The following is a 25815-nucleotide window of genomic DNA, read 5'->3' as shown; positions in this document are numbered from 1 at the left end:
TCAAAGAAAGCTAGAGGCAGGTTTACCCTTAGGCAGTCCACAAATGCCAAGACAATATTTTGAGCAACTGACACTACCTTTCTTTTTAAAAGCCAGAAACTAACCTTCTCCCAACAAAGCACTGATGATCTTTAAACATACTGTTTTCACTTGCAACCGATACTGCTCATTTTCACTACTTCTGTAGGAAGAGGACTGCTCTAGAGAAAAGGAAGGAGAAGGGAGTCGGTGACAGCCTCCAAATATGGAAGGGGTTACTACCGAGAGGAAGAAATTAATTGTTCTTTGTTTCACCTATAGCTATCAAGAGATGATGGGCTTAAGTTATTATAAGAAATATTTACATTAGCTTGTAGGAGAAACCTTGTAACAATAACCTATTAACAATAACTTAAACAACCTCATTTTGCCTGGGAGGCTTTACTCTGAAGTATGATTAAGCACTTTAGAGAGGCATTTTTTTAGGAGTGATTTAGATAATATCCAGGACCTGGAGCATGGGTTAAATGACCTGTCAAGGTCCTCTCATGCCCTACTTTCTATAATTAAATGATACTGGTTCCTAATTCCGGCTATGATGTAAAGTCTTCTCAATCCCCAGTTTCCAAAGAAGAAAACCATTTTGTATTTCTAATAATTGCTACACTGAGGCTGATGGATTAGTCTGAACTAGCTTCATTTATGTAGCCTGAAATGCCACCAATGCAAGGATTTATATCTGTGGTTTGTTAAGAACATGTTGGATCAACCATTAGCCAATAATATTGCTGATGGTGCAAGAAAATGACAGAATCATCTCTTCCAAGAGGCTAACAACTGGTGAAAAGGCTGTATTGTCAATAAAGTTTTGCTGAAGGCAAAGAAACGGAAAAGAGTGAATCTGCTGAATAAGGAGGGGCCATTTTTACACAGTGAAAAATATTTTTCAGGTCATCATCAGCTCATTTTAATTGACCTTCTATCTTCCTCCTCATGTCATAAATGTGGTGGTCTGATCTGTTTTATTTTTATATATATAAAGTAAACATATAAATATATTCAGAGGATCATCGTTATTGTAGATTCTGTTCATTATATACATTTGTAGTGCATATGCCACTTAATTACAAAGAATAAGAATTCTCCTGGTTGTTTCTGCTCTAAGCAAAGTATGTAAGTACCTGTGTACATTAAAAGATATGGATAATGTCTCTGAAATCTTTGGGACTACAGCTGACTTTAGAACTATTCTTAGATATATTGTACATATGAAAGTAATGGAAACAATATAGGCATACAGTGCCATAAGTAAATATAGAGATTAGTTCATGCTTGCTGAGTAGCTGGAACATTGTTAAGAGGTGGAAGAGCCCTGGCTCTTCCTTTGCATCTATATCCACCCTACACACTGGGAAACCTCATGGGATAGTTTGTCTCTTGCAAAGTTTCTCCACGTGTAACACCCACAATGGGTCCAATAGACCTGAGGCTGCTTTCTGTTACTGGAATAGCATAGCACCTTTCTTAGGGCCGAGCATCCCACCCTGCCGGACTGCAGGCAATTGGGCTTTTACTTTTGAACTGACACAAAATATTTCCTTCCTTCTGCAATAAAGAAAAAGGCCTAAGCAGCACACAATTGTAATTCAGGGAACATGGTGGCTAATATTCTCTTCAAGGGCAATAAACTCTGACCTTGCCAGAATATTTTAATCACGTTTTTCATGTTGTGAAGGGCGATTCAGGCTTTCAGCAAAATGTCTTTATTTCCAGATTGCAAAAATCAGTATCAGCAGTTCAGAGCAACTATACAGAAACCTTTAATGAAAGATTTTTAGACAACCATTTCTATGCCTTCCAGATACAGGAATCTCTTTGAAAGCTGAATTCTTTGCAAATTCATGCAGGGTTTTCTGTTCAAAGTAGAGGATGACATGAGGACAGGCTGAGAGAGTTGATGTTGTTTAACCTAAAGAAGAGATGGCTTCCTGGAGACTTTGTAGTAACCTTCCAGTATTTAAAGTGGGCCTCCAGGAAAGATGGGGAGGGACTCTATCAGGGAGTGTAGTGATAGGACAAGGGGTAATGCTTTTAAACTGAAAGAGGGTAGATTTAGATTAGAGGTAAGGAAGAAATTCTTCACTGTGAGGGTGATGAGACACTGGAAGAGGTTGCCCAGAGAAGCTGTGGCTGCCCCCTCCCTGGAAGTGTTGAAGGCCAGGTTGGATGGGGCTTTGAGCAACCTGGTCTAGTGGAAGGTGTCCCTGCCCATGGCAGGGGGGGTGGAACTAGATGATCTGAAAGATCCCTTCCAACCCAAACTATTCTATGATATTATAAAACACATGTGTGAAATACAGGTGCTCTTGTTCTTCTTAGTGAAAGTAAGGTGGTAGGTAGACGTAGGTCATCCTGGAGGTTTTTATCATTATAATAATTTTGAAGATATGCACATCAACAGTTAATGGATTAGGATGCGTTTTTCCAGGAATGTCTGGATGATCCCATCCAAATCCAGTGGTACTGTTGTGTTCCTGCAAGGCCCGGACTGGACTTGTTCCTGAGCTATCACTTCTCACAACTGCAAGTCCTGCAGATCAGCAATGTCCACCCTTGTGGTCCAGCAAAGATTTTTATTGAATACTGAGGTCAGCAGGAGCCCTCATCTCCCAGAGGAGAGATTTTGCAATTCTGAGTGGCAATGATTCTTTCATTTCAGTTCCCAGTTGAACTCAGTGGAAATGGGAATTTGAGAGCTACCATATGCTGCCCACATGCTATAGGTGTCTTCTGAATCTTAAATATCTCTAGGTAGCCACATTTTCCCTTCTGGGTGCCACCAGAATTGTACCAGTCTAAGAAAGGCATTTGTACACCTACAAGACTGAGCTGCCCAGAAATGCACCTCTTTGCTACTGACTAGAGAAAGAGAAAAAAATGTGAGGGTTGGGTTTTTATATATAATCTGCCAAGAACTGAAAATTTTAAAACACACACACACACACTTTTTGGTTTTCATTAAAGAAATTTTTAAAATAGCCCTTTTCTAGTTCTCCAGATTTCTCTTGCCTGTCTCCAGACATTGTTCTCAAATTTATTTATTTTTTTAATATCATCTTGTGAGGTATTTAGTCCAACTGGTTCTACTTTTTAAAATATTTTTCTCCTTAAAAAAATAGTTGGCATGACTTAGAGGTTTTCTCCTTTTTATAAACTCTTTGTGGAAATAGTACATAGAAACATGTCAGAATGCAAAAAAGAAGACCAGAATGCATGACAAAAGTTATTTATGATACAACTACATTGTGCGTTTATGGCATGGATATGTTAGGTTTACGCTCACATAATGATTAATCGAGCTGACTTTAACAATTGGATGTGGATATTCATGAGGAGGGCAACATGAAGAAGTCATTTGAGCTTGTTCTTATTATTACCCAGAATTTAATATAGGTTACATATGTGGTTACTGTACAGTGTCGGCCATCAGATGTCAGCTTAATATCGACAACTAGCATGTTTGTAGTGCTGTCTATAGACATGGTTTTAATTGCTTTCAGCACTGCACTATCTCAACAAAAAGAAAAGAACTTGAACAGTTGGGCGTGGATGGGGCCTTATTTTCCTTTAAGAACAGAAATTTTTTTTTTTTTTACAGTTTGAAACATTTGTACGTACCTTGGAAAGGGTGCATCTGGCCACTGTACTGACTGGCTGGGTGACAGAAATTACACTTTAAGAACTGATTTCATCCTTCTAGGTAAAAAAAATTTCAAATTGTTATCAAGAAGGAGACATAAGCCATTCCCTAGGATATCTGAAATGCTTCATTTCACATGTGTTCTGATAGCTAACAAACCAAGATTCTTGGAGGAAGCTGCTTAAAAAGCCATCAGAGCCAGCAAGCATATCTCCATCAAACAGAACAGGCTTTGGATCAAGCATTAAATGCTAGAAAATGTCTCACCCTGTCATTAACTGTGTCCTTCTGCCTTGAGCCCTTTCATAGATTTAACTATTAGTGCTGTCTGGCTTCCAAAAAACATCAATCAATTGGGGAGATCAGTTTATAAAACTGATTTTCTTTGGTTTTCTTTTTTAAGGCTCAGAAGTAATGTTCCCTCCAGTGCCTGAAATTCCAGTAAGAAATCCACTTTGTCAGCTAATTCTTGACTTAAATTCTGGGATGGTTTTTGTGCCATGAAACACAGTGTTGTCAGCCTTTGTATTCATATCCCAGCATGTCCAAGGCCACACACAATTTCTTTTCAAGCACTCATCTGCTGAGTGCTCCTAAGAGAGCAATATTCATGTATCATGAGTGCTGCTACATTGATCTAAATAGTACATACACAAGCTAAATACTCACTAAGACCAAACACTGCTTTGCCCAAGCAAATTACCCTTCGAAGCTAATAAACTTCTGGGTGAGCAGGTTAAGACTGACCTTGCTCCTGAGTGGGTGCCTTTAAACAACCTGAACTGCAAAAATGTGGACAGCATTCATGGCTGTGCATTGGATCAAACCCTGGATGAACTTATACACAGCTATCCTGATGTAAACCATCTGGGGGGCTTCTCTTGTTAGTTTAGGTCCATCAAGATTTAATAGTCTCCAGCAGCTCTCACTGGTGTCAGCAGGATTCATTATTCATCATCAGAGACAGAGGTTGTTTTGTCTTGTATCATTTATTTAATATTCCACGAACAGTCCAGTTTCTATTTCTCATGCTTATACAAGCAGTGAAAACAAAGGCATGGCTTGTATTGTCAGGCAAGGAGAATTTGGCCCACAGTAAATATCAGGGTTTGATGTTAATCCCATCCTTGTTTTATACCAGAATAAGCCACTGCCTTCAAAGGAATTAGTCCTAGGTCACACCAGCGTCAATGCAGAATGAATCCTGCTCTATATGTCTCCTCTGCTAGCAAAGTGGCAGAAGAAACCTAATCCTTCATTATTTGTCTGTGGCGTATTCTGCCAGCCAAAGGACTGAATCAACTTTTTCCCACAGCACTCTCTGTACTTTTGATGTCAGTCTGACTTCTTCTAGCTCACCACACTGAAGCGTTCACCATGACTAATAGCAAAACAACACCCACAGGTTTCACAAAGGAAAATGTTTGTCCTCGCCTAACTCTCTGAGATAAAGTTTTAATCCAGCTGGTCTGGAATGCTGTAACCTCTTGTGGCTTTTGTCTGGTACATTTCCATTTGCTCCCATGTCCCTTCCCTATTTTCTCTCCAGGATAGCTCCTAACTGAGAGTTAAAAAATTTGAGATAAAGCAGACTTAAAGAGAATATTGAGTAACACTAGATAGTTATCAATAAAATTCTCATTTAACCTGAAGTGATTCATGTCTTCTGCTGTGCCTAAATTGTGTTCAGCTCAGCTCTGGAGGACAAAGGCTCCTGGGCCCTATTACCCCATGCCCAACCATCCTAGAGTTTTCCTTGCAGATTCATCCATATCCTTACAGGCTCTCCATTTCTTGTGGTCTCCCAAGGTCACATCAGCACTGGTTCTCAGTGTGGTTAAGGATGCCTGAAATTCTGTGTACACTGAAGTCAGACTACAATCCACTGCCTTTATGCTACTCAAGATTCCTCCAAAGTAAAGGCAGGCCTCAGGTGCTATAATCTGCCGTGTTTACAGCCCAACATTAGCATCAGGGATAGCTGAGAAAGGAGGTGTTTTGGTTTTCTGTAGATTTTTTTTTTTTTTTAATATTTTGCTAGGAAAGGACTCTAAAAATGGCATTGCTAAGTTATGTCTTTTCTTGGTTTTCAGGGGATCATCACAGTCAACAACAAATGGAGATACTGAGGGAAAAAATAAATACTGGGAATATCAAATTGCTTTCATTGGGGTTTTCAGGTCACTTTCCCAAAAATAATTTAAAATGGAAACAGAGCAGCTGTAATGGGAAATTTGGAGAGAGGAGATATTTTCCTTGTTATTTCTTGGCTAGCAAACCTACAGCTTGATCTGGGAACTATAAGTCTATTCTTGCCGTCTCACACATCAATCAGCTGTAGATTCAATGGGCAAACTCCATCTCTAATGACACCTGTGCAAAATGACAACCACTTACAGGTGCAGCTGTGGGAAAAATTTCACCTTGCATTGGCCTTTGTTTAAAAATGCTGATAATAAAGTGTAAAGAGTCTTTGTTTCCAGCAGTGTTTTGGCTTTTTTGGGGGTGAATAGTTTAAAAAAAGAACAGCTGTGGGGGGTGGTTTGTTTGCCAGCAGGTATAATCTGATTAACAGAAACAGCTGATCAGTAGAGCTTCCCATCAGAATAGAAGCAGGCTTTGAAGGACAAGGATTGTTTGGAAAAGGACCCTCAACACTATGATATCCCTCGTCTATTTTTCATTACCAGTATTTTCAGTACTATTTCAGGTAAACCAATTTACTTTTTAATAGGTATTAGTCTCACTCTCACCCAGACTGGAGTGGCTTTCATAAGGTTGTCTTATTTTTTGATAAAGAGTCCAAGAGTAATTTAAGATCATTACATTTTGCTATTACTTTCTTTTTCCATTGCAATACCAAAGGGGAAAAATGATTTGCAAAATCTTGCTTCTTTCTTCCACCTATGGCTACAGCTTGACAGTTCAGAGGAAAACACACATGACCTGGGCTAACATAGCTAGGAAGAAAAATGAAAATCTTCTCTTGTGCAGTCTGTTGTTGCAACTCTGCAGAATGCACCAAAGCAGGGTCACCTGTGCACGACTCATGAAGACTGCCAGTTCCATTGGGAAGAGACATGGAGTACATACTGCAGGTAACTGCTGGGACATGCACACATTTGATCAGATGAAAACAGCAATGAAGTGTATCAGAAAAGATGAACTGCTGTCAGCCCTACAAACATAATTATTGCTCACTCAGTTTTGACATCCTACTTTGGATAAGAGCCGTTATCTAGAGCAATAAAAACAGCTGTGCAGAACACCACCCCCAACTCACTTAGCAGAAATGCAGACAACTTAATTCTCTTTTCCTTAAAATGTAGTTAAACTCTCCCTAATGTTGCAAAGCAGCTTTGATGAATCTTTTTTTTTTTTCCCTACAGTTTTTCTACTCCTAATCAGTTGTATAATCTATTAGGGGAAGTACTGGGAGTTCTTCTGCCTTGGCTATCTTGCATTGACTTAGGCAGAACTACTGAGATAATTTGAGGAAAATTTTCAAAAGTGACTTTCACTTTAGAGGTCATGGGTTTTGGGTGTCCAGGCTCACCCTAAAATTCAGTGATGCTCTCAGACATTTCCAGACTGGATGTCAGCCAGAATTTTTTGTCACTGAGAAGTTGTATGTGATGTCTAATGCTGGTACATCTGAATTAGGAGACTGTTATTTCCAATTCAGATATTCATGTATGTAAAGCAAGGGGAAAAATTAGCATTTGGTAAGGGTTGCTTCAAAAAAAACCCAGGAATTATTTTTAATTCTTCATATCTAGGATGTTGTGAGTGTGCTTCCCCATTTCAGATTAATTTCTTACAAATCTTTGTTTAGATGCTGTAACTTTTATTAGGAGTAATTTATTTCTCTAGTGGCTTTAAATGGAATGTGGCTTTTATTGAACATAAATACTTTGGTATTTGTTTTGAATAGTACATGTGCAGCTTGTAAGGAAGATCAACTTCCACATAGAAAAAGTGTAGCGGAATTTTTAGTGCCAGACTGAGCTTCAAGAATCTGAAATATGGAAGTACAGAAAGGGAAAATCCACAGCTGTTTTACACTCCCTTCTGAGCAGTGAGCAGGAGAATACCATCACTTCGACAGTTTCCTAACCTACCCTGACTGCCATGGGTGCTTCCAGTGTGTTCTCTGTTGTGCAGGTATTTGTGCTGTGCCTTGGTTTTTGCTGGGTTTTGTGGGTTGTTACAGGATCTACTCCTAGACAGACAGTACGGGTAATGTAAAGTAATTCTGTAGGACACGTACTATGGTTTCAAGGTTACGTCTATTTGGAGAAGAAAACAGATTCTTGTCTGAGCCTTTTACGTTTACTTAAACACACCAAATGAGGTGATGTTTTTGGACAATAAAATGATGACATCTGGAAGGTTTGGCTTTAGATTTCTCTTTGTAATTACTCTGCAATGCAGCTGTCTCAGAGTAGAGGGAGAAGGTACCTAACCAGCACACAGAAAACACTGAATAGAGAGGGTTATTAACGTCAAAGGATAAGATTGTTCTTTCTAAATAGGAACATTTCAGGTATCTGTAGTAGCATCCTGTGTGCAAACTGATGACAAAAGAGTGCTGTGCTGCTCAGTGCACAGGAGACGTGATCACCAGATGTCATTGTGTAGTTCAGGATCAGTCCCTAGGTGGGGGTCAGAGAGTTCAGCAGAGCACCCTGTAGCTGTGGAAAGCAGTTACTAAAAATTGAATATCATTTATCCATCTCTGTCCGTTTGCCTGTATGCACAGGCTATGATCCTACTACTGACGTTGTCCCAGACACATCTAGTCACTTTAACATCTATAAAAAGAAAAGCACCAAAAAAAGGTTATCCAAAGTCCCAGAATAATTTTTTTTCTAATTAAAATTATGACTGAATCCTAAATTTTAAACAAACTTAAGGGGAGTTAGAGGAGATGTGCTGCAAATTATTTGCCATTTGGGGCTGCTCGACGGCACTAGCAGGGTTATGTATTTGCTTGACCGCCTCTGTGCGTCATTTAAGTTATATCAGCCCTTACGTGTCTGATATGACATGATATGATTTTCCTGAAAGATCTTTTGTACCACACCATGTTGCAAAAGTCTTGCTATAGTTGATAGCTGACTTACCAAGTTGTATGGTTTGAGCTACCTATGAACAACTTAATCAGACATTCAATTTTCTACATTTCTAATGGATTCAATGAGAGGAAGAGCAAGAACGAAATAGCTATTTTTCTAAGAGCAAATTAAACTCTTGCTCTGAATATTAAAGATACATATTTCTGAATTCTGTCTTGAACTAGAACAACTGATTTTATGCAAACATGTCATGGTTCAGACGGAAACTGGTCTTTGTTTTCTAAATAATTAGCAGTGCAGAAGCAATAGGCATGTTAGAATATTCTGCAATAGGATGGAGAAAACCATGTCTGAGACCAGTTAGTCTCATTGAGGGTAAGTTGATAATTCTTTGGGGTATACCCTGTGTTTTGATAGGGCCAACCTGCCTTGCAGGCTACAAATTTCCTGCACATTAAAGACCAGGCTGTGTCTCTAAGTACATAGTGAAATCCTCTACTGCCTGCTCTGGAAGCAGCAAGACCAGGCTTCTTAAAAGATCTCAGCTCTCCTAGGGGCATAAATAAGACCTGAGTTTTTGAAGAATCAGTTGATGTTCCCATGGGAGCTGTGCACAGCTGAACCACAAGACTCAGTTCTAAACACAAAATCAGGAACTGACACTGATGTAAATGGCTCCTTTCACATTAGCAAATCAGGGGTGGGTGGGCTAAAGCACTGCTCTTAACCATCATAGTCTGTGTTTGAATAAATTTACCATGAATAAACGATATACCTTTCTCCATCCCTGTCTTCTCAGATGTATTGTATATTGTATATTCCTGTCTTTCAGTAAACTATGTATATGTAGATCAGATAAAAGAGTTAACACACACCAGCTGTGAGGAGTTAAACAGCTGTTGTACTTATACATTGGACAATATAGAAGATCAGGGACAGATGAGCTTTCTGGGAAGTCATGGCAGCAGTTTGGGCACCTTTGTGGGACAGGTAGGTTTCCAATAAATGTTGATGAAGAGCCACCCACACTCTAAAACAAACAGAAAAACCTCTATCATGGCCATTGACATTTAGCAGTTAGACCCAGGAGAACTCAGAAGGAGCGAACCTGGGGAATAAAAAACCTCCTTACAAGGTGATTTAACAATAAGGCAGCAATGATTTCAGTTTAATGAGTTGGCAGCAATGCCAACTATGAATGTTCACGTGCTTCCTCTCCCTGTGGAGGCTGTGCTGTGAACTCAATCAGACGACTGCTCTAGATTGGAAAATCACTGCCAACACCAAATGTTTGGTTTTTTAAGTTGGCCAAGTTCCCTGATACAGTTCACAGTATGGTCTTACAAATAATTGATCTGGCATGACAAAGGGGTAGCTGTGCTGAGGGATCAAGGTGGGCAAGATGCAGTAGAGAGATACAGGTACTTTCTAGTTTTGCTGCCAGGAGCTTTGATTCATAAAATCATGGTCTCAGCTGGAGATAGAGGCTTGCTGCAGCCCAGCAGTGAGAGTGGTAGTGTTTGTGCTGCCAGATGTTCCTTTTCTATACAAAGTAGAGCATTTTGGTCTCAAATCCCACATTTCTCATGCAACCCTCAGTTCACTCCTGGTGATCAGTTCTTATGAGAGCATAAGTTATTTTCCCTCAAAGTAACCTAAGCAAGGGGGTGATTGGGAAGGGAGAGAGGGTAATGGGGTTTCTGAGACATTTTAGTTACAAAAACCAACCTTGTGGCAAGCTGCTATTTTTAGTTAAACAACTAATGATGAATCAAAATGCTTCTCCAAACCTAATTAACCAATAATAATTACCATAGCAACCAGTTCTTTATGTAGCACATGCTGAAAACACTCTTAAAGAAGCACAACTGCTTTACTTTTCCAGTTTTCCCAAAACAGACAAGAACTACTCTAATCCGTTGTTGAAGCCAATCCAAAATTAGAAAGCAAAATAGGAGAAGAATTAAATAGTTTCCCACAGTATCATTTCAGGAATTAATGAAATTCCTGCCCTTTAGGACTGATCTGCCTTGAGAATGTCCAACCGGAGACGACATTAAAAACCATTTCTTTACTTTTCAGATGTGTTTTGGCAAGATCAGCCCCAGCACTACTCTGCTTTTATGCAGCAGAACAAAATTACCTGCTGAAGAGGTTAATAATAGGTTTATTTCTGCAGAGCACACTAGGGTTTCTTTCTGCACTTGAGGCAGTAACACACAAGTTCAGTGCCCTCCTGGTTTTCAGAATTGTTTCTAAACTTTTTCAGCTTTCTCTCCTCCACCTCCACTGTGCTTTCCATGTGAATGTATGCTACCGTTTGTTCAACTATTCATAATGAAGATTGTGTCAATTAGTATCTTTTAGGGCTAGCTAACAATCAACATATTTCCAGTCTGTTGGGTTTGTTGAATGTTCTTAAGTGTTCACTTTTCCTCAGGTTATGGGCTCTTTGGAAGTGCTGAAGTCAGTCAATCACTATACACTCCATAAAAATCTATTAATGGCAGGTCTTAGAAAGTACCAAATTAGGATACTCAACAGCTGGCCTTACAGTTTTATATTCCCTGATGGACAATTGCACCTTTTCAAAGATGAAACTCGTGGCAAAATTAAAACACGCTTCAGTTACGATTTTTTAAGTTTTGAAACTTCTGGCACTTGCAAACCCTTCCTTAAGTCACTCCCAGTTGTTCATAAACTTACAGGATTCTGTGTAAACTCCAAATCAAGGCAAACTCAATTAGGTGCTCTTAATAACAGAAATGCCTACAAATTGTTGTTATGCTTAGCCCAGCTCTGCTCTCAGTAACTCACCTGTACCCTTCTGAATTTCCTGTTTCCTGAACTACATTCAATTCTGTCTCGAAAAGCTGTCTGTGGCTGATTCACCCACCACTTTGCAACAGCCTTGTGAGCTACTTTACCATCTTTTTCAATGAATTTTCCTTTTCCTGTTCTCTTACATTACTATACTGTATCCTACTTGGATTGGTACTTCTTCCTGATCACTGTCTAGTGCCTTTTATTTGTTTCTTTGTCTGAGATCTGGTGGTTCCCAAATCCACTCAAAATATTATCTTGGTTTCATCGGTCTTGGCAAAGCCCTTTTTATACAATGGGTGACAGATAAAAATGAAATTATTTGAATCAATATGTACTGTCAAATTTAAACTTAGCTTTCTTGTCTGACCTGCGTCCTCTCCTTTCGTTGCCTTTGGTTTTGGGTAGTTTTCATATCAATTTTGCAAAGGGCTCCAAGGCACCTGTATGGACACTTTATAAATGTAAATTCATTTGACAAGTGATTTCTCTGTGAACTAAGCTCTTAATCACCTCCTATAAGAATACGGGAAGCAGAGTTTTGGAGTAAAAATTTTAACGTCTGCTTCTAACTACCTACATGATCTTGTCAAGTAACTTTCTTTAGCTCTGTTCATCCTATTATGCGATTATGTGCAACTGCAGGTTCAGCAGGGACAGTGCTGATCCTGTTACACAGATATTCCCAAGCAGCACGATGATGGGTACCTTCTTGTTTGCACTTTTTAAATATTCGAGAAGCAGACCTCCCCAGAGCCCTATTTAACATCAAAACGTATCACTCATGGCTTTTTAAGATCACTTGCTGTCTCTGCTACAGTTGCTTATTCGAGTGCTGTGCAAGGTACAAATACACTAAAGAGCTTATACATGTTGTGAAAAGATTTCCTTTTTTTCATGTTGTACCTCAGTTTTCCTACTGTGTAAGTATTGATTATCTTCAGGTCAGTCAAAAAGATATGAAACTGTGTGCATCTTATAAAATCAGAGTCTGCCCTGGCTTGTGGCCCTGATAGGCAGTAGAAAATCCTGCAAGACTTCTGGAATTGACCACAGTAAGCTGCAGGAAAAAGGACTGGCAATGAGAGATTCAAGACTTATATGTCTTTTTTATTCTTTTAACAAGAGCCACAGATTAATATCCTTGCAAGGCATAGTGCTTTACTCTTTAGATTGGTTTCAATCAGACTACTATGTGTAAGAAAAGCAGATTCTGCCTCTGAGTAAGCTGTTGTTTTACCTGTAATATGTTTTCCATAATTCCCTTTGTCCAAATCAAATTATGTGCTCATGAAATCTAATTGAAGGCCAAATTCTACTACATTTGCTCTAAGGAGATCTGCTGAAGTGAGTGGCACTAGTCCTGAGTATTAGCAGAGACGGGCGACTAAACTGGGCTCATCAGGAACTTACAATTGAATTTGCAAGCAAAGGAGAGCACCCTGCCACTGCTTTCACTGTTGAAATGCACATTTTGAATGTTGTGAAAGGCTTTTCTTTTTTTCGCCCTATACTCTAGCTTTCCTAGTGTGTAAGTGTTGATTATCTTCAGGTCAGTCAAAAAGATATGAAATGTTGACTCCTCCAGCCACCCACAGCTGTTTTCAGCTGTCCTGCTGAACCGGTCTTATCTCATGTCAGCTCATCATATGCCTCTTAGTAGCCTGCATGAGAAAGGAATTATCTCATGGGCTGAATTACTGCATTCTCTGGTTTATCTTGGAGCAAAGGCAGAAAGTGACTGAGGGAAGCTGGCTGGTCCGGGGCAACCTGTCTCCAGTAAAACAGGGTAAGGTAGATAACAGGGAAAAAGCAGTAAGCACAGAGGGGGAATAGTGACAAATGCAGTGAGACTAAATAGTCTCAGATTCCTCCCTTTTAAAAAATAAAACTAAGGGGTAATGCTATAAGTCAGTAAAATCAGGAATGGTGAGAGGAAGATGAATTGGAAATGATTAGTCACTGTTTCTCATATGAGCTTAATCAGGCACTCAAAGAAATGATAAGCCTGTGAATTAAAGCAAACAAAAGGAAACATTTTTTATCACAAAGTGCCTAATTAAATTGTAGAAATCTTTGTCATTGAATGCCAGGCCAAAGGTACAGTTAAGTTCAGAAAGATATCAGAAAAAGTTAAGCAGACGGGTACAGTATGCCACCTCCAGCTCAGAGGTGCTGTAAACCACAGGATCCTGGAAGTCAGGAAGATGCAAGGATCATGCTAATCGTGTCCTATTTCTCATAAGCTTTGCCTAGACGTCTATTACTGGCAAAGGTTAAACAAAACTTCAGCTGGAGCCAGGATATGCATTCTTATTTAATCATGGCATATAAATTGTAAATTAATTCCCTGTACTATCGTAGAACAATACTCCAGATTCAGAAATACGGGAATATATAAAGCTGAAGTTTCTGCCAGATGCATTTGGTTAGATATCAGATTTCACCTTCAAACCCACGTGAATGTGAGGAGTGAGACCTGCAGATCCAAGGCTCAGCATCACAATGAGATTAGGGAGTTTTGCTAAATGTTTTCTCTTTTCTGTTAGGACAAGCAACACTTTGATTTTAGGGAGACTGATTATCAGATAATACCACAAAAATGCAAGCTCTAGCCCACAATGTTGCGCAACCACAGATTGCTGGAGTGTTCAAGGCTGTTTTGACAGAACACCACTGATTCCTTCCTTTAGTCTTGTACTTGTACCTACTGTTTGATCCTCGTGCTCCTACCTGGCCACTCTCTGTTGTCTGCTATTAGAGACAGGAACCTGAATGATGAACTCTTGATCTGTCCTGGCGTGGCTGTTCTGATGTTGTTATGATCCTGTACGTATCACCCATAGCATTATGGTCCAGAGCTGTTGGAGCCTGGGCGGCTTTGCTGGGTGGGTGATGTGGCCACAGGGTAATGTAGCCCCCTCCTGCTCCAGGGCTGGTCTGCTACTGGGAGAGAGGTGTGATCCCACAAGTCAGGGTGCCCTCAGTGGGACCTCACCAGCACAGTGGCTGTGACTGGAGCTTGGCAGGAAGATGGGGAGCTGCGGTTTGCAGACTTTCAGCTGGTTCACTCTGCCCCGAGGGCTTCGCTAGCTAAGGTAGCAGTCAGAGCAGTTTGACCCTATGTGATGCATTTGAGGACTATTAACGATTTCTGGATTTATTTTTCACTCTTGACCCTCTTACAAGTTAAAAAAAGGTGGGATCAAGTGGAAAATGAGAGGAGTTCATGTGAATTCGCAACCTATAACAGGGATGAGGTATTGGGTAAAGGTGCTGAAACTGCAGGTCAGTGTTCCGTCTCTGGTGCATGCAAATATAAGTTTCTTACGCAGTTTCCCAAACAATCCTCACTTCAATGGTGTTGATGTGCCCTGCCTTACAAACATACAGAGCACAAAGAGGTATCAATGAAAGACAAATAAGCCACTGAAATTTACACTGTTCAAGGATCCCCTCCCATTTGGCTCTTTTAAATTCATATTGCAAAGCAAGAAGCTGTGACGCACCTTCTACAAGGAAAAAGAGTGCAGCTCTTATGTAGGCCCCAGTGGAGAAAAGGTCTATGTACACAGGCACAGGCTATGAAAGAATTTGGTTATCCTTTCAGCTTCCCCTGTTGAATGGTTCAGGATTCAGATTGCGCAAGCTTGTGCTTTGGCATCAGCTGAAAATGAATTTGTTTGATTTGGTCAATAATAACAGAATAACTATTAATACTGATATTAATTCTTAGCTAACTGACAGTCTTTGTTTTCCTTAATATGGCTTTCTTCTCAAACTAAGCCATGAAACAAATCACAAAGTTGCTTTTACAGAAGAGGCAGTGCAAAAACAAATTGTTAATTATGTTTGTAATCATTCCTGACTAAAACCCTGTGAGTCAGTTCTTAGAAGAATTGTTTTTGGTTCAACTAGAGTTTAATGCCCGAAATACTGCATATTTCCTCCTCAAGGCAGAGAGCATTTTACACGTTTGATGCCTCTAATTAAGATCCAAGAGATTCTTTTATGCAAACTTTCCTAACCATTGTTTTTACAGCCTACATGACTGCAGAGCAGTCTTTCTCTCTCTCTTTCTCTTTTTAAACAGATATTTTTGCTTCTTCTGTCTAATGAAACCCTATTTGTTGTTCATTGCAGATAGCGGCTCAGGCAGTGTTATTTATGTGTATGAACACTGCAGGAATCTTCATTAGCTACCTATCAGACAGAGCACAACGTCAAGCCTTCCTGGAGACCAGAAGATGTGTAGAAGCCAGACTGAGACTAGAGACAGAAAATCAGCGACAGGTATTGGAGAAACAGTCCTATTTTTGTGTTAACTGGAATTGATAATTGGACAAGAATGGGCTTTTGTAGCCTTGCTGACTCCAATGTGATGCCACCTGATTTGTGCAGGTTAAGTGAGTTTCATGCTGTTATTTTGCTGGTGTGTATTGATCTGATACTTCTTAAAGATTTTCGCTGGGAAACAGGACGAATAGAGAATGGCTGTTCATTGTTCTTTCCCATACAAGAAAAGGCCATCAAATGAAACAGCAACTGGCAGGTGTTTAAAAATGGTTCTTTACACAAGAGGGGTTAAGCTGGGGAACTTCATGTTTCGGAGTGTTGTGCATACTAAAACTTGTATCAGTCACGTGAAAACTAAGCAAGTTCATGGCAGTGAACTCTATCTAGGCAGAGAAAATACTACAACATCACCTCTGCCTCACAGATGAATTTTTGGAGCTGGGAGGTTGCTGCAGAGAAATATTACCATATGCTTTCTCTGTTCTTAAACTATTCCCTAAAAATTTCCTTTTGGCCACTGTGCGCAATACCATACTGGGTTACATGAACTTTTGATCCAAGCAGGTATGGTTGTTCTTAGATAAATCATCTTTTCCAATCCAGAATAAGAGGCATTGAATAAAAAGAAGTTTGCTGCTTATTATTTTGTACCAAGAGAGCAGAAATGAGATGTAGCATGCTATACATATTTTGCAGTCACACTGAAAGATCAGAAGGTTCACCTGCTGCTTAAAAACCTGCATTAAGATCAAAATACAACCTGCCTATATATATATATATATGTATATATATATATATATTACACTGCTATTTCATTCTGAAATGATCTTAGCCATTCATTTTGTCTGGTTGTATAGATACATATATTACTTCTCAATTTTATTTCATTTACTTCTTGAAAGTTATGCTCTTTTACAGAGATCTAGGAAGAAGTCATATTCTAGACTTTACTGGCTAATGACTCAGTATGAATGCATGACTGTGCTGAGTAATGCAAGTTACCTATGCGAGAACATCTCTCCAGCCATTGCTGACTGAAGAGGCTTTGAGGGATGCTATCTAGGACGCTCTGTTCTCATTTTGAGTGTAGGACCACATTTTTATGGCTTTTTTTTTTTTTGTGAGTTTTGGGGTTTTTTGCATTTTTCTTCTTGTCTAATCTTTTATTAACTAATATTTTGTAAGCTTTACTTTGATCATTGTTTTGTAGAGTTCATTGTAAAAATCTTCACAAAATATTAGCAAAAAATTCCCCTGTTCCAGATGATTCTGAAGATTTTCCATCAGAATTATTTTATTTTCTCATGGAAAATGAAATTTCTACAAAGACAACATTCTTTTTGAGAAATTCAGTTTTACTGAAATTTTATTTCCTATTAGGCAAATGAAGACAGATTGTTTCCATTTGGGTGGGGTTAAAAAAATCAATTTTTATTTTTTTTTTTTGGTGAGGGGGAAAGTAGGGGTTGGATCTGAAGTATTTGTTTTTAATCAGTCAATGTTGAACTGCGCATTTTGTCTTGGCCCAGTGCCTTGCAAGGCTTCAGGACTGTGCTGTCCCCTGAAGGCAGAACTTCCTGGAGAGTTACCTCACTGCAGTTGAGACTCACCTATAACCAAACAAAAAGTAGTGTGTCATAGGCATCATATGACTGGAAATGCATAAGGGAAAATGTATTTGGGCCAACGAAAATGACCACAAGAGAAAAACACAGACATCAGGGCACCAAATGAAAGATCTCATCTAAAACCCAATGTAATGACAAGCTAACCCAAAATTTAGGAACAAAATATTTTGAAATATTTCCCATTAATTTTGTTGGAACTTTTATACTGTGTTATTATGCACACTTATAAATATATATATATATATATATAAAATACATGCAATATACTGTTCAGCTTTTCATTTGTATTTGCAACAACAACAACAAAATATTCCAATACTGGAGTGTCTTGAGGAATGGAGAGCCTGTTTACCTCAATCTTCTGTTCTTTCCCTTTGCTTCTGAAGGAGTGGCTCATTTAAGTGATTTCTAAACATAACTTCTTTAAGAAGACTGGCAATGTCATATTTTAGGTGACTGCTTATCTTGAGCAGCTTGTTCATGTTCACTTGGTCAGTATCCACAGGCAGTAATTCAATGACTGCTAGCATTTTCCTATCTTGGAGACATATATTTCTTCATACAGGGGATCTGTAGTTCACATGAATGTAAAAATCATATTACCTGTTGATGCATATCATATTTTAAAAAGTAAGGATTTAATCCTAATGAAGTTTAATAAATTCATTCTATGACTTTCTAGAAAACAGCTTTGATATATGAAGGGGGGAAAAAAGGGGAAAAGCATGAGCAGGCCAATAGTTGTGATGTGGCTTCTGAGAATTTCTAAAAATGTGTCTGAGGAGCTAAAAATGTGCAGAGAAAATAGAGGAATAATTATTTGTGTAATTCTTCCAGATAATAATTCCAAGAATTCCAAATTGTATTCCACTCTGATTTATTTCCACTTCTCATAAATGGTTCAAACTTAAGGTTTCTTACAGCAGGGTCAAGCTTTTTGTGGCTTTCAGTGGTGGTACTGCTACTTTTTATAATAATGGGTGACATAATTAAAATCTCTCCAGGTTTGCTTCCACCCCACATGGCTTCTACTTCTTAAACTGAAAATAATAGATAATTACAATGGGTAATTGTATTGACATGTCATACATATGACACGTCATATGAAATATGACAGCTTGACAAGTAGGTCCTACAGGGTCTGGTTTTGTCCTTACTTTGTTTAAATCAGAAAACCAGTAAAATTAAAGTAAGAAAAAACAGCATGAGTTAAAAAATGCAACAAGGAATGGTATGCTCTTCCATAAGAAATTGCAGAATAAAAGTAAAATTTTTTATAATTATAATGGTTATATAAATGCTTCAGATATACTTCAGTTCCTTACTGTGCATTTTTAAAAGCAAGAAATCAGGTTTCTACACTCTCAAAATGATTCTTCCAATTTCTCAGTATCCCTTAGATTTGTCATCTCTAATAATCTGTCATTCTAATAACTATAAATGCTATTGCTATCATTATTCAGTATTGTGTAATGCCTAAAAGAGCCAGTCATGGAAAGTCACCCTACTGTGAGCCAAACATTTTATAATTTATGTTTCAGAGACAAGTGAGAGGTACCATCAGATATGTGGAGTTGTACAAGGAAACAATAATACTGATAAGTAAGGATCTGTTTAGGTTTCAGAGATTTTTAAGAATCCCCTAATGAGTATTTGCAGGTTTTATGGAATGCAAATATAAAGTTTCTAAAGTATGAGCTTCTGTATTTTCGTGAAAAGCAAGGGAAGGTTCTGTATTTCCTGATAAATTTCATATAGACGAGCTGAATTTTTTTCAGTGAATGAAGTTTCATTCATTTGCCATCATACTTTTTTGTAAAATGTGTTGAAAATAGAAGGTGAAACTACCAAAATCCCACTAGGGGCAAAAACCTCTTTTTTGTTGTTTGTGTTACTCTGAGGTGGAATTTGCACAGTTAGATGTGATAGTTTGTTTTCCAGGTGTCGTTATTTTCCAGCACTCTCTTCCTTTTCTGGGGTTTTCAGGGTTTAAGGACTCCTTGCCCTATTTCAGTATTGTTTTGAGGTTTTCCATTTTGACAGTCAAGGCCATTTTGCTCTGTAGAAATGTCTGTGTGCCATGTATAGTCTCTGTAAATCTGAATTAGCTCCTTTGGTTCATTGCCCACAGAAAATATCCTCAGGTGCAAGTTCAGCTTTTACGCTAGTTACAATTCATTCATTTACTGCACAGGAAGGAAGAGGGTGAAGTGCAGACCTGTATGATGGAAAAAACTTTAAGGAGCCTGGCCAAAATTTTTCAAAGCTTTTAAGTGACTTAATTTCCAGTTTCTGTGTTTCCAATTAAGCTCCTACATCTTTTTCCATCCTTCCTGTCCCATCACTATTTAGTCTCAACAGGACTTTTGAGTAAAATTTTCAGAAGTATTTCAGAAAGTTAGGAGTTTTAGTTGTATTTTCAAAAGTGACTAATTCATCAAGGACTTGATTTATTATTATTTTTATTTTTATTTTTAAGCACCTGGGGTTGTTAACAAGTACATATTAGCATTTTTAATTACAATGAATTTTCTAACTCTAATTACTCTATTAATAAAGTGAACAGTACTGTGGATACGAAGACATATTACTCCAGCAGTCATTGCTAATGATGTTTATGCACTTAACAGTACGGCATTATCTGTGTGACACCATTTGGAAATCCCAGCACTCTGTGAAAGTGAGGGAACATCTGTGTCTACTTCTTTCCCAATTTTCATTACAAAAGTAGAATTTGGTGAAGATCTAAAACATTTCACAGCTTGGCTTAGTTAAGTGAGACTCCACAGCTGATGAGTACCAGAAAAACTGTATCATAGAAAGCTAGAAATATCAGAGAAGCAAGCTAGAGAAGGTAGCACAGACAAAATAAGGTGTTGTAAAAACAGTCTCAGTTTACCAGTTATTGATCAAATCATTAATTTAAATATTTTCTAGTGAAATGTAGTTAGCTGCATGTGTTTAAGTTATGTAGCTATATCAACCAACCAAAAATGGCAGCCATAAAATGTCCTCCAGTTTTGTTTTCAACACCTTATAATTATGAATAAACAACACACATAAGGTTCTCAGTTTCCTTAAGTCCACTTCATTCCAGCAATATCATCATTTTTTGCTACCTCTCTGAAATTTTGAGTCAATATATTTATTTGATTTCTATGTGTTTCATGAAGGTTGACACCCAGTGCCGTACTTTGTTAATAACCACTTCAGAAACACTGTCTTCCTTTTTACCTTGATGTTATTGTAAGGACACAGCAGGTAATTCTGCTTTTATCATATCTGGGCAATGAAAATAGAAAGTATAGCTCACTTTCTTAATTAGCTACTGCAAAACTTTCAAAAACAATGACTATGTAATTTCCCTCATTGTGAAAATGCTGTGAAATTGCCTTAATGAAGAGCAGGAACCTGCCTTAAATTTCATTTTCATTTCTGTTTCTCATCATACAAAATCCCTAAGTTTTAAATAAATGACGTAATAAATCCAGACACATATTAAAATGATGACTTTATGAAGAATTGAATTTATAATATATCTCTGGTGTCCTTACCTGCTCTTTCTCCAGCAATTCTTCTTTACTTGAAAATTGTCTAACATTTTAAACCCTCAAATACTACCATTTAATTATAAAGAGTCTCTCAGATGACTGTCACTCTGCCTCTTCCTCCACCACACATACATATACCAAGTTACACATATCTGAAAACAATGATTGTGCAAGGAGGTTAATATTTGACTTATGAAATTTCTTATGACTGAAGCTGGAAATGGAGGCTTAAAATGACCAGGAAGGGAATATCACAGAAGTTAAATAGCTAAATGGCTTTAAAAATCAGTCCAGCACTTATCTCTTATCTTGTAATAAGATCACAGTGTTGCAGGACTGCTATTCAGAGAAAAGTCATTTTACTCATAATTAAGAAACTTCTGTGTCATGGCCACACTCCGACTCTCCATCCAAGACCTCTATAGACCAATGAGACTAATGAAGGAGAGATAAAGCAATAGGGAAATATGGGTGTGAAGCTGCTTTCAAGCTAAGCAAAGTTGTTCAACTGTATCCTACTAACATGAATAACCTGTGGATTAGGCTAGAGTTCAAAAAAAAAAACCATAAAGCCTCTCTCAAACTTTTTATTTGCATTATTTCTGGTAGATTTAGAGCTCCTGATGGTATCTTATAAAAGAAGGAACTTCTCTGCAGTTGTTTGAGATGACAGCTGAAATCAGTCCAGATCTGTGCGATGCTTGTATTCATTCTCTGGTGAGGTGTTTGCTCTTCTTCTCACTTTAGCAGGTTCTGCATCATTCATGAAAAGAAATCTCCCTCCCTGGTGTGCAGAGCTCACCAACAAAGCTGCACTGCCACTGCTGTGCTAAGCTGTTGGGAGGGACTGAACTCAAATCAGAAAGAAATCCTCCAGTTTTTAAACCCTGAGAAGCCAAATAGAAGAAATTATTCTACTTTAGCCCTACATTTGTGCAGTTTCAGTGGAGTTACCTAATGCTAGAAGGTACTAAAGCCACAATGCATTAGTCTCTTTAGCTGTATTGTTTACATGCCCCTCCAACAGAGTCTTTAGCAAGCAGACCCCTTTCTCTGCAGGCACCATCTCAAATTCCACCAAGAGAAAGTCCTTTTATATGGAAATAAAACTCTTACTCAATGTCTTTCCTAAGCCTTATGAATATTTTCTTGGGTGTCTAGCTGGCAGAGGAAATGGAGGTGAAGGCTAGAAGAAGGAGCAACTAAGAGAGTTGGTGGGGAACAATCACTGTCTGGCTTTAGTCTTGCAAGGAGTGCTCAGGTGAGAAGGTCCAGGCTGGCATCATGCCTGATCCAGTGGGCTTCTGGGGATGCTTTGTATCCAGGTGGGATGAAGACAGGCATCGGCAAACATAATTATGGGTTTGGTCAGATTTGTGGGGAACAAGAAGAAAAACCTGTTCTTCATTAAATGGTCTAATGAGAAGAGTCCTATATGAGAACACCCTAGCAGACATTTCTTCCCTGCAAGTCCTGCCACTGGTTTACTGGTCACCTACTTTCCAGGTAATCTATTTCTCAAAGGGCATTCCACAAATTCAATTAAAGCTCATTTTGAAAGTTAAAACAGTTTGGATATTATTTCTTCCAATTTCCATAAAAGATTTGATCTCAACTACCGTAAAGAACCACTTGTGCAGGTGAGAAGAGGGTTGTTTTGTTTTCTGGGTATGAACACACATTCTATTTTTCCAGTGTGGGTACGAGGGCTGTAGAAGGAGGAGACACCCCTTAGTCTTCAGAACAGTCTGCTGTTGGCATATTTAGTCTCTTCTGCCTGTTATCTGTGGAAAAACTGTAATCCTGTCTTAATCTCTTTTTCCATTAGAAAACTGTTCTGTTCAACAATTTGTTTCCCTTCTACCTCTACTTTCAAAGGATTTTTTTCACACTTTCCTCTGCAACAATCTCTATTTCCCCCAGCTTTAAGAGGTTCTCTGCAGATTGATGAACTCTGTTGGTTTTGGGGTTTTGTTTTGTTTTGTTTAAAGAAGCTTACATGTTGTGTAGGTTTTATCAAGCTCTTACAGATCTAGATTTTAATCAACCATCAGTACTTTGCAACCTCTAAAGTAAAGAGCAGATTGGACTGGGATTGGAAAGGACACTTTAAGAGGGTTAAACACTATAAAGTCATCCTTTTTTATATTGGTGCTAAGAATATGAAAATCCCTCTAAATTGGTATAAGGATAAAGTTCAGATTTCGTTTAAAAAAAGAGTAGTCTGAATTTTAGAGATCACATGACCTTCCTTTTTCGTTGTAAAAGTAGTTTAAAATGCTTCATAAATAAAAATCATAATCACAAAAATTGAGGCTTTAATTTTAAAGGGCAAACAACAACCTCACAATTAAAAATTCTATGTAAACTTCTGCTTAGATATTACATTTTAGTCAGCTATTTTTCTTTCTAGGAAACAATCTGTTAAATGTAAGATGCTCAGAAAGGTTTCACAGTTATCCAGACTTTCATCTTGGTGCTTTTCTCTAAAGAACCACGGTCCTAGTAGAAATTTGTTCTCAGCATTGCTCCTTTGCTACCTAGAGGATCAAACTCAAAGTATAACGTGCTGGTTAATCCAACAAGAAAAGGAATATGCAAAATGTATATTGTTCTTCACAATCCATGTCCATATTGTGATTCAGTAGGTGACCTGTTTCCTAAGTCCATTGACAGACTTCTCCTCCTTATTGGGGTGGAAGGAAGCAATATTTACATGCACTTATGCTTTTGTAGGTACCAGGGAACACATCACAGGACCAGCATTTACATTTTCTGCATCTTCTTGTCTCAGAACTCCCTATCTGCTTAACCCACTTGCAGTAGAAAACACAACATTTTACATGTCAGATTTTAGATGTTGTTCCTTCACATTTGCTGCTGATGTTTGTTTCTTATCATCAGAGCATAAACCCCACATTTTGCTTTCAAGTAGGAATCTAAGGTAAAATCAAGATAAAAATCATCCTCTGACTTCTCTCCCATTCCTTGCAAATCTGGAGTCGTCACATGGACTCAAACAGAATAATGAGATTTACAGCCAATGCTAGAGAGGTGGGAATCAGACCCTGAACTGAAGTTTATACAGAAGAAAAATAATCACAAAGAGTGTCAGGACTTCAGGCATGGGAGCTTTCCCTAGAAGAAATTGGTGAGAAGGAAACCTCCGCTTCCCCTCGTTAGTAGATGGCTTTTGGATTCAGTACTGATAAAACTACTTTCTGAAAAAAAAAAAAAAAAAGTGGGGTTTGTTGGGTTTTTTTTCATCTCTAAATAAGGCTGTTCAAATGCTGTGCTGGTCAATAATGAATGGGACTGATAGCTCGTTGATCAGGTTTTGGTGGCCTGTGCCTCCTGCGTTCTCAGCTCCTAGCTAAAGAGAGAGGTATCTAATAAAAAAAAAGCCATTATCACAGCTGCCACTGACTAGTGACCCTTACTGATTGTCTCAGGAAAGTGGACAAAGGTGAAATAAGTAAGGGGAATGAAATAGTTTCAGCCCCCTACAGCGATGAGACACTTCTGCCAGCTGGTCTGCAGTACAGTCACCTCTGCTTAAATAAAGAACTCCAGGCTTCAAATTAATCAGGGTAGTACCTTTCCTGAGCTCTGAATATACTTACTCATTTTAAGGTCATTTTTCTTTCTCATTCAGGATCAGAACTTTCAGGGTACTAAGGAAAGTTTATACTAACTTTCCTTAATACCCTGAAATTACTGTAGGAGGACTCTGAAAATGTCCTTACAAGCTTCGCAATTAATAGAGAGGTTCTGTGGTCCATGCATCAATTCTGAGCTAGCCAGAGTCAAGTCACTGATGCCATTGCTGAGATAATTTAAGGTAAGATAAAATTTTTAGATTAACATTTATGAATAGGCTGAGGTTCTTTCAAACCATCAGGTTTTAAGTACCCACCTACAAGCCTATTAAAAGGGATTTGATTTTCAGAAAGTGACCATTACTCCCACCTATAGAAACTTCCCAGGAGAAGTTTTATCCAGCTTGTGCTGCTTAGTATTGGAGTCTTGTAAGTCTCTGACAAGGTTTATTCCTTGTTTTGACCAAAACAGATGACCTCCTAGCTTTTTCCATCTTGTTGTTCTGCAGTGAATTAGTCATATAAAGCTGAAAAACAAATGGCTTGTGAGCTTGCTGTCTGAAATTTTCCATGTCATTAGCTGTAATAACTAGTACTGTTGAGAAATGTATATTTTGCTGAAATTGCCTAGTAATTTCTGGAACAGCAAAAAAGTAAAAAAAAAAAAAAAAAGGGAAAAAGAAACATCTAAACGAATAGAAAGTAGTAACAGTGTGGAACAATTACATGAAGATTCAACAGCAGAGGAGTCAAAACAGCCCTAGAGAAGTGAAAGTGTACCAGGGCATAGCACCACAGACAATAAAGTCAGATGGAATCATTCTGATATTTTAGAGCAAAATTGAATTGTAGGAGCTCTTTTGCTCTCATTTTCTATTCCAGTAAAATAAGGAATAGCTTAAGATTATGCCATTATGGAATCAGTCTCCAGTAGGTGTGTCTATCTTTCTCCTGTTCTTAAGGTATGACTCCATCCTTCCTGTCCAAACTAACCGAAACTTATGGAAGCAAGTACACTAGAAGATAGTACAATGCTTTTTGTTGAGATATATGTCTTTTTTTCATACATTTTTTTTCTTCACAATATTGTTCTTCTCTAGAATCATTTAATAAAGAATAAATAAAAAAACAATCACCATGAGATTTGGAAGAAACAAATTA

At 38.3% G+C, this 25815-nt stretch overlaps 1 protein-coding gene across 2 annotated transcripts in view; it reads left to right on the top strand.

Annotated features, from left to right (window-relative positions):
• ADCY8 (adenylate cyclase 8) overlaps positions 1-25815 on the top strand; it is a 131790-nt gene that overhangs the window by 15342 nt on the left and 90633 nt on the right. For both annotated transcript variants that reach the window (XM_069780068.1, XM_069780069.1), the window contains exon 2: positions 15724-15873. In XM_069780068.1, coding sequence (XP_069636169.1) covers positions 15724-15873 — 150 coding nt within the window. The remainder of the gene's footprint in view (positions 1-15723; positions 15874-25815) is intronic.

This window comes from Haliaeetus albicilla, chromosome 3 (assembly GCF_947461875.1).
Source record: "Haliaeetus albicilla chromosome 3, bHalAlb1.1, whole genome shotgun sequence".
Lineage (NCBI taxonomy): Eukaryota > Metazoa > Chordata > Aves > Accipitriformes > Accipitridae > Haliaeetus > Haliaeetus albicilla.
The sequence above is the reverse complement of the archived record's forward strand: the minus strand, read 5'-3'. Positions and strand labels throughout refer to the sequence as shown.